Below are 12716 nucleotides of genomic sequence, written 5' to 3' on the forward strand. Positions count from 1 at the left end.
GAGAAGTAATTGGATCAGATTGCGGGGAGCCTTCTATGTCATACTGATTTGATTTTATCCGGGTAAAAGTGCTTTTTAACTAGATCCTTCTGGCAGGAAGTGTGGAGGTGGTATGGGGAGAAGTGAGTCTGGAAGCAGAAAGACCAGGTAGGAGTTTTACAAAATCCTAAATGAACAAAGTTGAGAAAATAAGGATCTGAGTTAGCATGTCTCAAAGTGTGGTGTTCAGAACACCTAGGGAATTTATAAATAATATAAGTTCTGGTTTCATTGTTACAATGAGCTGATTCAGAGGTTCTGGGGTTTGAGAATCAGTCTGAACTAAAAATGTTTATTGGTATAATTTCCAGGGCTTAGTGACCGATCAGGTTCAAGGTAGTGAGAAAGACATACAGTTAGAGGATGACTCCCAGTAGTATTGTAAAGTTTCAAAATGATGCATTCTAGCTTATGTCAGGGGAAAATATAGGCTATGTCCCTGTATATGAATGCTGAGGAGGTGAGGGTAGGTGAGACTGGGTAGTTGAGTGGACTGATTACACCTTTGGGAAGTTACTCAGAGGTAGGTGTGAAAAGGATGATGGTGGCTCAGAGTCTTTAATAAGTGAGTAGACAGTGTCTGACATCTGTAAAGATAGCAACAATGAATAGACAGTAGAATAATAGTGCTTCCCAAACTTTGATGTGCTTGTGAATGACTTGAGGATTTTATTAAAATGGAGATCTTGATTCAGTAAGTCTGGAATGGGACCCAAGAGTCTATGTTTCGGGACTCCCCGGTGGCGCAGCGGTTGAGCGCAGGGTTGCGAAGCTGCCCGCGACCTCTGCGGTGCCGGTTCGATCCCCTGCTGCTCCCCGGCCACCAGAGGAGGGTCCCACATGGCGCGCAGACCTCTCCTGCCGCCCGCTGCTCCCCTCAGCAGTGTACTTCGGTCCTTCTGCCTGCTCTGCTCCCTGCTCTGGCTCTGGTGAATTCTCTCACCCTCCCGCGCTTCTGACTGTACTCAGTGCATGTATAAACAAAACAAAAAGCAAACAAATAAATAAATAAAAACATGCCTCTATAAAAAAAAAAAAAAAATCCAAAAAAAAAAAAAAAAAAAAAGAGTCTATGTTTCTATAAGCCCCTGGGTGATGCTGAAGTTATTGGCCCATGGACCACACCTTGAATAGCAAAGATATAGGTGTTTGGTGTTCAAACTTAGTCACATATCAGACTTCCCTGGATATTTGGCCCCTTGTCTAGAGATTCTAATTTAATTGGTATAGAGCATAGCCTGGAATCAGAATTTTTGGCCTGATAGCAAAACGTAGACTGATTGGATCAGTCTGTCAGGATAAGGTATATCTTAATATGAAAACAGATATGGGAAAAGGTAGAATTAGCTCCACCCTGGATCTTTTGATATAAGGTTGAGGGGAAAGGCCCAGATTCCTATATTGGGAAGAACCTGAATTCAGCTACAACAAAAAGTAGGAGATAGCAAATGAAGGTGGGTAATAGAATGTGAATGATTTCTGCCTGAGTGGTGGCTGAGGTGGACACAACTGGTTTGATTCTTCCTGGTTACAAGGTTAGAGTTTGAGGCCTTGTGATGGCCACTGGCAGCTGTCTTTACTAGGATTTCTATCAGAATTTTATTAAGCAGGTCTCAGTGTCTGCAAAGAAAACTATTCTCAGTCTATCCAGGAAGGAACAAGACTTCTTCTTTAATGGCCTCTATATTTCTTTTCTAAGACTTGATGGGTGAAACTAGAGTCGCCTAGACATCAAGAGCTGTCTTCCCCAGGGACTGGTTATAAGTAATTAACTGTTGGACACCTGCTGTGATATGTATGAAATAATCTATTGCTATATTTTTTTCTTCAGATATTATAATAAAAACAAGTGGCAGGCTGTAGCAGCTGTGGCTGAATTTTCACTCCTTTGAAGATATGAACATAAAGTCAAAGCCCATAAAATACAATGTCTGTCTGAAATTATATGAAGTTCAAAATTCTCTAATTATTTGTGATATGTAATATATACTGACATTGAAATTCTATTCAGATTTGTATCATTTATTTTTGATTAGTTAAATTTTTTCTGTATTCTTCTTAAGCATATGTATTTGCATTGTAAAATAAGAAGGCTATACATTAAATAATTTCAGCCAACACCAGGATATTAAGTAACTTCCTTTCATTGTTTTTTTCCCAAAGTTTACCCTTTGTATAGATTGAAAGTATGAAGTTGTTGAGGCACTAAAAATGAAAATGCTTATATTACGAGCTATTTTTAACAGAACTTAATTGAAATCACATGAGTGAGAGACCTAATTTCAGGTCTGACTGAAAGAAACTCTATCCTCAAGGTTTGCTGAAGCACAAATGTATAATATGTACAATTAATCAGACACTAAGTATTTAATATATTACCTTATCCCCAAACAACATTCTTTAATTAATACTATCTGTAGGATTTTGGGGGTTTTCTTTTGTATTATAATTTCTTGTGGCATGTTAGTGCTTCTGAAAAAGCACTAATCCTGTGAAGATGATACAGTTGTATAACTATTGGTGAGATTTCAGCTCTAATGGGTTTACTAATGTTACACAAAAGAGTAAGAGTCAAATTGTCAAAGCTATCTCAATGTGAAATAAAATTCTAATAAGGATGAATTAATTTGAGGTTATATAATGTGTATATATTTATATAAAATTAGTGTTCATTTAAAAATAGTCCTATATAATCAATCTTGTAAATGATTTAGAGTCCATAAGCCATTAACAAAGCTGTTTGTGACTTACATTTCAGATTTTCATCTGAAGGTGAAATATGGGAAAGTTGTTAGGAAATGTAGAAGAAATCATTAATGATGGACAATAGAACCAAATTTAGACCTTAATTCTAAATCAGTGCTCAGCTAAATCAGAAACTTGTCTGGTGGCTTTACAAGCAGAATTATGATAAACAGTGGAGGAAGAAAAAATTAAATAGAAGAATTCCCTGTTTTCAAGGAGTTTCCTATTAGGTGGTAGGTTCATGTGAGAAAGAATACCTGTTTCTTAGACTCTAAGGGAGCTGGAGGAAATAAACATTTGAAATAAACTCTAAATGTAGTTTTGTTGTAGAGCAACCCCGATACAAAACGGGGTGCCTGATTGTGGGTCCTCACCCGCACGCTTAAAAGGACTTATCAATGCTCTACTGCAGGCACACGTGAAAGGTTAATAAAAGGTTTATTTACAAGGGAAGGGGAAATGAGGAAATGTACAGCTCTGGGAGAAAAGTGGGAGACAAAGTTTTAAATGAGTCCTACCCAATCCGCCGATCAGAAATCCCAAAATGGCGCTCTGAGAGCTGGCCGCCAGCCAGGAGCCCTGAAGCTGGGAGGCGAGTGATAGCCAGAGAGACCCCAAGGCCCACGTGTCTGGTTTTTATATCCAACCTGGCTGCCCAACTCCACCCTCAGGTCCCAGCCACCTTCCCCTTGGTGGTGATGGGATTTGTCTTTCCCAATGTCTTGATGGCTTTAGTCTGGAGTGGGGGTGGGGTCCACAAAGCCTGCATGGGATTATCTCAGGACATCATTTCCCCCTAACAATTTCATATTGCTGATAAGGAAATTATAGCTAGATCAGAGAGGTAAGTACTTAGTGAGATGGGTATAATTTAGAAAGTTACAGAGCCAGGATTTGAAGGCAGTACTATTCCAGTCCAATATTTTTGTTTTATCAGCTGTAGCACATGGAAAGGTAGGAGAGGGGAGGAATTTGTGTTCAAGACTAAGGGGTGGGGAACATACCTTTAATTATGACTAAGAGTAAGGAAGTAGAGACTAATCCTGTTTGCTGTCTGGCTTACATGAGAAGTCCAGGAAGGAGTCCTATTGGCAAATCCTAGAAAGTTGTGCTTTGTATCTGTGGGTATTGTTATAGGACAGGGAGAGGGGCAGCCCAAGCCCCGCAAACCTGCCTATTCTAAATGGGTTCTGCCATCCGCCGCATCAACACAAAACATAGGAGACTTTAATGAAAAGGAACTTTAATAAAACTAGGAAACAATACAGGTAAGGCAAAGAATCTAGTTTCTAAATCAAGCACCCAAATTTACCCATCCCCTAGTGGGTAAAAGTCCATCCAAATGGGATTGGCCCAGAGCAAGGCCCCAAGGCCTGCCACAAGTCTAAAGCATCTTCCAGTGGGGACCCACAGAAAAGGGTCACAAACAACCGGACAAGCCCGGAAGGAAAAGAGCAAAATCAACATCAAGATAAAAGCTGCCATTGTCACCTCCCCATGGGTCTCACCCACATCTGTGTCACCCAGTCTACGACCAAAAGACAAGCACAGTTTCTTCACGTGTCTCTAGGCTCCATGTGCCTCCTCCAGGTCTCCTGGCTCCATCCTGCTTCCTACCTCAGTCTCTTCTGCAGCTTCTCCTCTTCCTGCTCAGCTCCACCCTCCCTTGGGTGGGGCAGGGAACCTCCACCTTTCCTGGGGACCACCCTGTTACAGTATGAGGTTCTCTAAGCGAACCTCCCTGGAATAGTTCATCTCTTTCTGGGGTTTTCATATTTTCAAAGTGGTCTGTGATTCAAAATAAGGTTAAGAATGGGACTTTACATCAGCCTTTAACTAATTAATTTTTAAACTTTAAAGTTAATATTTTCAAATTATATTTCATGAAAAAAATAACCTAAGGTCATAAGAAGCCAGAATCTCAAGTCAAGAACTTATAAGAAAATCCAGGTAAAAATACATAAATGGTCAGGTACAATTTATTTCCATTTAACAATTTTTAACTTTTTTTTTCCTCACCTCTCCAAGGTTTAATTCATCATGGTTTCTTCAGTTATGAATAGTCTCTTTGTCTCAAATAGTATATATATCATAAATATTTATATGAAGGGTAGGATACACAGACTTTCTAGATAAAACTTATCTTTAGTCTCTCCTGTTCTATTGCTTTCTAACCTGCCATTTAAAATGTTGAATCATCTTACATTTTTTTTAAGATTTATTTTATTTTATTTATTTATGCATACAAGAGCTGGGGTATAGACCAGGGTACAGGGGTGGGGGTGGAAGAGAAGCAAGAGGATTCACCAGACACAGAGTGGGGAGCAGAACAGGCAGAGCAACTGAAATACACCGCTGAGGGGAGCAGTGAGTAACACAGGAGAGGTCTGCTGCGCCATGCGGGTTGGCTCCCTGGCTGGGGATTGAACCCGTGCTGCCATGACTGCAGATAGCTCCATAGTGCTGAGACTTAGCCCATTGCACCATGAGGGAAGCCCCATCTTACATTTTATTACTTTTTCTAATTTTTTTAAAGATTTGTTTATTTATTTACACAAGAACTGGGGTACAGGCCAGATGCGTGGGAGGGTGAGAAGATTCACCAGAGACAGAGCAGGGAACAGAACAGGCAGACGGACTAAACACACTGCTGAGGGGATCAGCGGGTAAGACAGGAGAGGTCTGCCATGCCATGTGGGACCCTCACCCAGCCGGCCAGGATCGAACCGGTGCTGCAGAGGCTGTGGACAGCATCACAGTGCGGCGCTCAACCGCCTGCGCCACCAAGGGAGGCCCCCCATATTACATTTTAAATTCTCCCTTGGTCCCATATTTTCTTCAGCCTATTGATTCTTCATCCTTTTATGTCCATATTTTCTAAAAGCTCTGCTTTCTCATTGATCCTTACAACTTATTCCATTCTCCCCCAACACACTCAGACTCTCCACTTACACTCATCCTTTCAAGGCTTCTAGAAAACTCCTTGATGCTAATCTAAAGGGTATTTTACCCAATCTCTCCCAGCTAATGATGTTTTAATACTCTCTTCCTGAAAAGCTCCAGTAAGTAATCACCTCTCTGAAATGAGGTTTTTAACTCATCTCTAACTCTTCCTTTTTCATTTTTCCCCAGGCTTGTTTTCCTCTGTCCAGTCTTTCAATTTTGATATTTCCGGGATTCTATTCTAAGGTCTCTTCTCATGTTACACACTCTCCCTGGATCTCATCTATTTCTGGTTTTCATTACAATCTCTGTGCAGTTGACCCCAAATCTTTGTCTCTAATTGCACTGGATATTGGTAGTGGACATTTATGTTGACTGTCCCTACATCTTTCCAGTCCCCTCTACCTCCACCCTAATTGGAATTTTAATTTATAAGACATATGGTATAGGTGGAACTCATCCCACTCCTAGTGCTAGGAGTAGGCCTTTAATGGCTTAAGTCACTTACTATAATCTTTCCAATTATGGCACAGTGATTGGTTCAGAAATGGGTCCAATGCTTAAGTGATTGGATTAAATCTCAGAGTTTTTTCTGGGAATTCTAGGTTGCAGACTTTTTCCTTTTACTCTTCGATTGTACCTGAAAGGAAAACCACTGGCAGTGACCTTGTATCCATAAATAGAGATCCTGCTTTGGGAGTGAAGTTCACTCAGAGAAATTAGAGCTGGGGTAGAGAAACTGGATTCTTGAAGTCATTGTTGTAGTCCCTGATGCAGCTGTGCCTGAACTCTCCCTCCACTTCAGGTCTGGTGATGAGAGCCAATCAATATCTTTTTTTGAATATGCTAATTTCATGTAGGTTTTCTATCATATGCAACATAGAACATCTTTTTTTTTTTAAGATTTATTTATTTATTTATTTATTTATTGAGCCTCCCCTGGTGGCTGGCGGTATAAATATAAATATATTTATTTATAGATAAATAAATATAAATCTTTTTTTAAAGATTTATTTATTCATACAAGCACTGGGTACAGTCAGAAGCCTGGGAGGGTGAGAGAATTCACCAGAGCCAGAGCGGGGAACAGAACAGGTAGACTGATGAAATACACCGCTGAGGGGTGCAGCGGGCACGGCAGGAGAGGTCTGTGCGCCATGTGGGACCCTCGTCTGGCAGCCGGGGATCGAACCGGCGGCGCTGCAGAGGCTGCGGGCAGCTTCGCAGCCCAGCGCTCAACCGCTGCGCCACCGGGGGAGGCCAAACATAGAACATCTTGACTGATGAACTCAACCAGGACCTTTCATGTTTTCCATACTCAACATATCTCAAACTGAATTTATGTTCATACTTGAAGCAGTTCTTTTTCCTATTACTTGTTTCAATATCAGATACCTTCATCCATCAAGTACTGAAGCCAGAAATTTGGTCATCATTCAGGACTCTTCCCCTTTCTTTTTACTTTCTTATAGGTAGTCAGTCATGAAGTCCTATTGATTTTGAATACTAAATAACCCTCAGTATTTTCCATTCTTTTTCATTCCTATGGCTATTGTTTGAGTTCATGTCAGTACTTTCTTATCTGTTTTAGAATATCAGCCTCCTCATAATTTCTCAATCTTTATTCTTGTACACTGTGGTCAATTTTCCACAGTGCATCCAGGGAGGGCTTTCTTAAATGCTCAACTAATCATGTCCTTTTTTTGGCTTAAAATCTCTCAACAGCACTTCACAAGGCTCCTCTTTCAAATGTATTGTACATAGTTTTCTTAATCTAGTTCAATTTTACCACTAGATTATATATTTGTCACTGAGTTTTTGTATTCTCTTGCCTCAGCCCTGCATGTGCTGCTCCATCTGCCTAAAACACACTTTCTGTGCCCACATCCTCTTTTCTTCAGCTTCTCCTGTATTTTTTTTTTAACTTTTATTACCTATTTATTCCTTCCTTCAGAAAACTCTAATTCACCCGAAAGGTTAACTGTCTTTCCTTGTGTTCCCATGGCATCCTGTACTTTCCTACATCATGACATTTAGCACAGCATGCTGTAATTGCCTGTCCAATTTTATTTTTTCTACCTAGAGTCTAAGCTCCTTGCTGGAACTACACTTGTTCATATTTGTATTTCCACGTTCTAGCCCACCTGTCAGATACCTATCAAACAAGTCTTTGAGGGCCTCCCCGGTGGTGCAGCAGTTGAGTGCTGGGTTGCGAAGCTGCCCGCAGCCTCTGCAGTGCCGGTTCGATCCCGGGCTGTTCCCCGGCCACCAGAGGAGGGTCCCACATGGCGCGCAGACCTCTCCTGCCACCTGCTGCTCCCCTCAGCAGTGTACTTCGGTCCTTCTGCCTGCTCTGCTCCCCGCTCTGGCTCTGGTGAATTCTCTCACCCTCCCACACTTCTGACTGTACCCAGTGCTTGTATAAATAAATAAATAAATCTTTAAAAAAAAAAAAACAAGTCTTTGAAAAATATTCCTTGAAAGAATGTTTGCAATAGAATTGTGCCATTTTGATAAAGGATCTTCTTTTGTATGCTTCTCATGGAAATCACACTGGGGATTTCAAGCCATCTTATTTTAATTGAAGGCAAAAGTGTGATTCCTTAAAAGCACTTATAATGTGTAATAATGTGTTTGTTTACTCACTGGGTTCTAAAGGGTAAGAATTGTACCTGTCCTCTTCATTATTATATTTTTCATACCTGGAGTATATAATAGGTGCTTGATTTCACCATTTTTATTATTTTTGTCAGCTTACAAAAGTCTGATTTTTCCTACCCTTAAAAAAAGAAACACAACACTTTTCCCTTTTCTCATCTCCTTTCAAACCTCACTTCTCTGCTCCCTATCTCAGTAAAACAGAGGAGTTATCTATACTACTTGCTTGACCAGTTCTTTGCTATCCTTGCTTTTTTGAACCTACTCTGTTCAGATTTTCACTCATATGACTCCACTGAAACAGCTCTTGTCAAGAATTCCATGTTGACAATCTAGTGGACACTTAAGTTTTCAGCAACCATCAACACATTGACCCCCTCCTCATTAAGGGAATTTTCTTATGTTACTACTGCTTCCTTCTCATTCATCTTCGTTGGTTACTTTTCTTCAAGATCTGTGCTATCCTCTTCTAGTCTTAGTCTTGGACCCTGTTCTGTAGAAATACAGTCTCTCTAGGTATTTTCATCTATTCCATGGTTTTAAATTCTGTGTATGAGATGATGCCTTTCTAATTTCTCTCTCCAATCCTAGCCTCTCCCCTTGTACTCTACTCAGCTGTCTAAAAGAGAATTCGTGTTTCATAGATCCAAACTTAATGTGCTTGATTTTCCCCTGTAAACTTGTGCTTTTGCTGTTCTCTCAGGAAATTACTTCTTCCATTTAGTTGCTCAAGACAAAAACCTTGATTTTTCTTTTCTTCATTCATATTAAAAGTCCTGTGGCTCTATCTCCAAAATAATACTAGTTAGCCACCATTGGCTCTTACCTAATATACTCAGTGGCCTCCTACATGGTTTTTCTGATTCCATTACTATTTTATAATACCTTCTCCATAGAACAGTCAGAGTAATCTCCTGAAATCATAAAATGGATCATATGTTATACTGTTTTAAACTCCTCAGTAGCCCCCATCACCCTTTGTCTAATCTCCTCTCCATGATGTACAAGGTCCTATATAATCTGTCCCTTTGTGTTTTTCTTTTTTTTAATTTTTATTTATACATACAAGAATTGGGGTACAGGCCAGAGTTTGGGAGGTGAGAGGATTCACCGGAGACAGAGTGGAGAACAGAACTGGCAGACTGACTGAAATACACTGCTAAGGGGAGCAGCGGGCGAGTCGGAAGAGGTTTGCTGTGCCATGTGGGCAGCTCCCTGGCTGGGGGATCGAACTTGTGCTGCAGTGGCTGTGGCTAGCTTCATAGGTTGCGTCTTAACCCCTTGTGCCACCAGGGAGGCCCCTTTATGTTTTTCTAACCAAATATCAACCATCTTCCCCCTCCCAGAGTGTACTCAGTGACTCATTGCCTCCTCCTTCAAACAGGTCAAATCCATTCCTGCCGCAGAGCCTTTGTACTTTTTCTTCTCTCCGCCAGAATGTTCTTTACCACCTTTTCTGATGGCTGGTTCCTTTTCCATCTTTAAACCTCATTTCAAATCCTACATTATTGGCGAGGCCTTTCTGACCACCTTCTCTAAATTTGCCCCCCTCCCATTGCTTGCTATCAAATACTTCTTTCATAGTGCCTACCGTAACTTGTGGACATCTTTAGTTTGCCTTCTCTCACTAAGAACCAAATTCCAAAGAGTAGGGATTCTCTTGTTCTGTGTCATGACCCCAATGTCTCCAACAGAATCAAAGACTTTGGAGGGTCTCAAGAAATATTTGTTGAATAAATCAGTGTTTGTTTCTTATTGCCTCAAACCACTCCCATTCTCTTACTAAATAGCAGTAACTCATCAGTTGGTTTTAGAGATTTTAAATTGAGGTTATCTTGAGTTCATCTAAGTGTTATTCAGGCAGTTCTACTTGAGCATCTTGATTCTGAATGCCTTGTTCTAAGATGTCATCAATGAAAACTTAATTTGTTTCAAGACAACCTAGCACAACTGAGGCTGTGCCTGTTAGCATGGCTATTAAGGGAGCAGGATGCCAGTTTTAGTTCCACATTTTCATGTGTTTGTTAACTAGGAAATGCCTATAGTGAAGAGTGCATTTTATATTGTTGGAAGCAGGTGAACAGAGACCCATAGACCACAGGGGTTTTCAGGAGCTTCAATCTTCTCCTGAGTGAAAGTGTAGCCCTATGTCTAATCTTAATTAACCTAGCAGTTTGACATGATATGACATTTCACATTTTCTTCTTACTGATGCCTAAATTTTAAAGAGGCTGCATTAAGATACCTCAGTTTCGGGCCTCCTTGGTGGTGCAAGGGGTTAAGATGCAACCTATGAAGCTATTCATAGCCACTGCAGCACAAGTTTGATCCCCCGCCAGGGAGCTACCCACATAGCACAGCTTGCATGCTGCTCCCCTCAGCAGTGTGTTTCAGTAGATCTGCCTGTTCTGTTCCCCACTCTGTCTCTGATGAATTCTCTCACCTCCCAGAACTCTGGCCTGTGCCCCAGTTCTTGTACGCAGAAATAAACCTTAAAAAAAAAAGATACCTCAGTTTCTCTGTGGGACAAGTAGTGTTAAGTAAAAGAAAAGACAATATACACTGATACTGAACTTGAAAATATTTTTAATTTAATCTGTGTGACTAAGTATAGTTATATATCATCTTTTAGGACAAACCATATTATTTTGGTGCTCTTTGATCTTGTAATTTGAGTAGTATATTGCAACATAAAGCAAATGTAGAGAATGATAGAAAGTAAATTTAGTTTTTTATGTCCCTTTCAAGTATAAGACTAAATGAGAGAACAAAATGAAGCTATTGCATGACTACAGAATACTAAAAGTCTTATGCAAGCAGTCATGTTCTTTCCCTTACTACTAATATCTATAATTATCCATGAAGTAACTGTTTCCCAAGATGAAAGTACATAAGGTTATTGTATTTAGAAATTTCCGTCTGAAGGGACCATGGACCAACCATGAGTCTTCAGTGTCTTTGGTCCTAATGAAGACAGGTTTGAGCCTGTTTCTATTTGTACTCATATAAAACCAAAAATTTCCCAAATGATTGATTCATAAATTGATTTATAGAATGTGCATTTTCTCATTCAAAGAATTCGACTTCATTTTTTTCACGAAGATTTCATTCTATATTCCAACATTTTGTGAGAAAAATAAGCCCTTTTAAAAAATTTTTATTTTTTATTGTTGCAATATTGGTTTATTAAAAATCTTTGAGTGCTGCTGAAGTCCAGAGGATCATCTTAAGTTTATAGATGATAAAATTCTGCTACTCTGTGCCTGTATTGTCAGTAATTTCTGCAGCTTGCTTAGACAATGTTCAGTTACTGAATGAATCTTAACCTGAGTACCTCAAATGTCACCTTCTCCAGAATCCTTCATCCCTTATCTCATGGGTTAGTTCTTACTCAGAATATTAGTCTCACATTACCGTGTTTTCTCCTCAGAAAGAGAGCTTCCCCCCCACCCCTTGTTTACTCTGGATGCCTATTGCCTAGACCGGGGCGCTTAAACGTTTGTGGAATGAATTAATTTCTTAATAATCTATAAATAGTGCTTCTAAATGTTTTGTAATATTGATACTCAATAGGTTGATCACTAAAATGTCCATATAGTCTACTTATTTTTTACATGACTACTCATTTTATAATTTAAACTCCAACTATCAGTGGGAGTTAGAAGCCACATAAAAGACAATTTGATTTGCATATCTAGTTAAATGAAATTCTCAAAAAACTGTTCTTATCTAACCTTCCAACCACATACCAGTCATTTCCTGACATTCTTATTTGTTGGAGAAATGCATCCCATGGTTCAAAATTATTTATCCTGGAGGGGGAAGAGAATGAATGAATGGAGCTGTTGAAATTTGTAAGACCAGTTTGATCCGAACCCTTATCAATTTTAGCCCTTTGGGTTTACTATAAGACTGCAGGTCATTTCTGAGCAATGTTTTTCTTATTTGGAAAGAGCCTTTTTTTTACCAAACTCATTTATTTAGAATTCCAGCTCTTCCCTCCCTTCAGGCATTAAGATGGAGCTTAAATCCTGAGCTTCCTGTCGCGCTCTCTCTAAGGAGCTAATTCCCGCTGTCAGGATGCCCGGCGCTAGTCGAAACCCCGGGGCGTTACGCGCGGTCCCTGCCCAAGACGGTCTTCGCGGGGAGTCCGGGCTGCGGCGGGTGGCGCGGCAGGGTCCTCCACCACCCCGGGGCCAGCCCCGCACGGCCAAGCCCCGTGTCCAAACCGCTCTCAGTGCGGCGCAGGCGGGCCTTTGCCCGAGCGCGAAGTCCAGCCTAAGCCGCAGCCCCACCCCTACAGTCGCGCCTTCCCTGCTCCGGGGGCCGCG

The 12716-nt window shown here is 40.6% G+C and overlaps 1 protein-coding gene across 2 annotated transcripts in view; it reads left to right on the top strand.

Moving 5' to 3' along the window:
* The window catches only part of MEIKIN (meiotic kinetochore factor), a 99384-nt gene that overhangs the window by 52662 nt on the left and 34006 nt on the right, over window positions 1–12716 (top strand). Inside the window, exon 13 of one of the 2 annotated variants that reach the window (XM_054694446.1) lies at window positions 1871–2652. The exons of the other annotated variant lie outside the window; for it this stretch is intronic. Coding sequence (XP_054550421.1) covers window positions 1871–1902 — 32 coding nt within the window. The 3' untranslated portion in view covers window positions 1903–2652. Of the gene's footprint in view, window positions 1–1870; window positions 2653–12716 lie in introns of those variants that run through there. 2 annotated transcript variants of the gene reach the window in all.

The sequence above is a fragment of the Talpa occidentalis genome, unplaced genomic scaffold, assembly GCF_014898055.3.
Source record: "Talpa occidentalis isolate TD23 unplaced genomic scaffold, MPIMG_talOcc4v2.1 talOcc4.13, whole genome shotgun sequence".
NCBI classification, from domain to species: domain Eukaryota; kingdom Metazoa; phylum Chordata; class Mammalia; order Eulipotyphla; family Talpidae; genus Talpa; species Talpa occidentalis.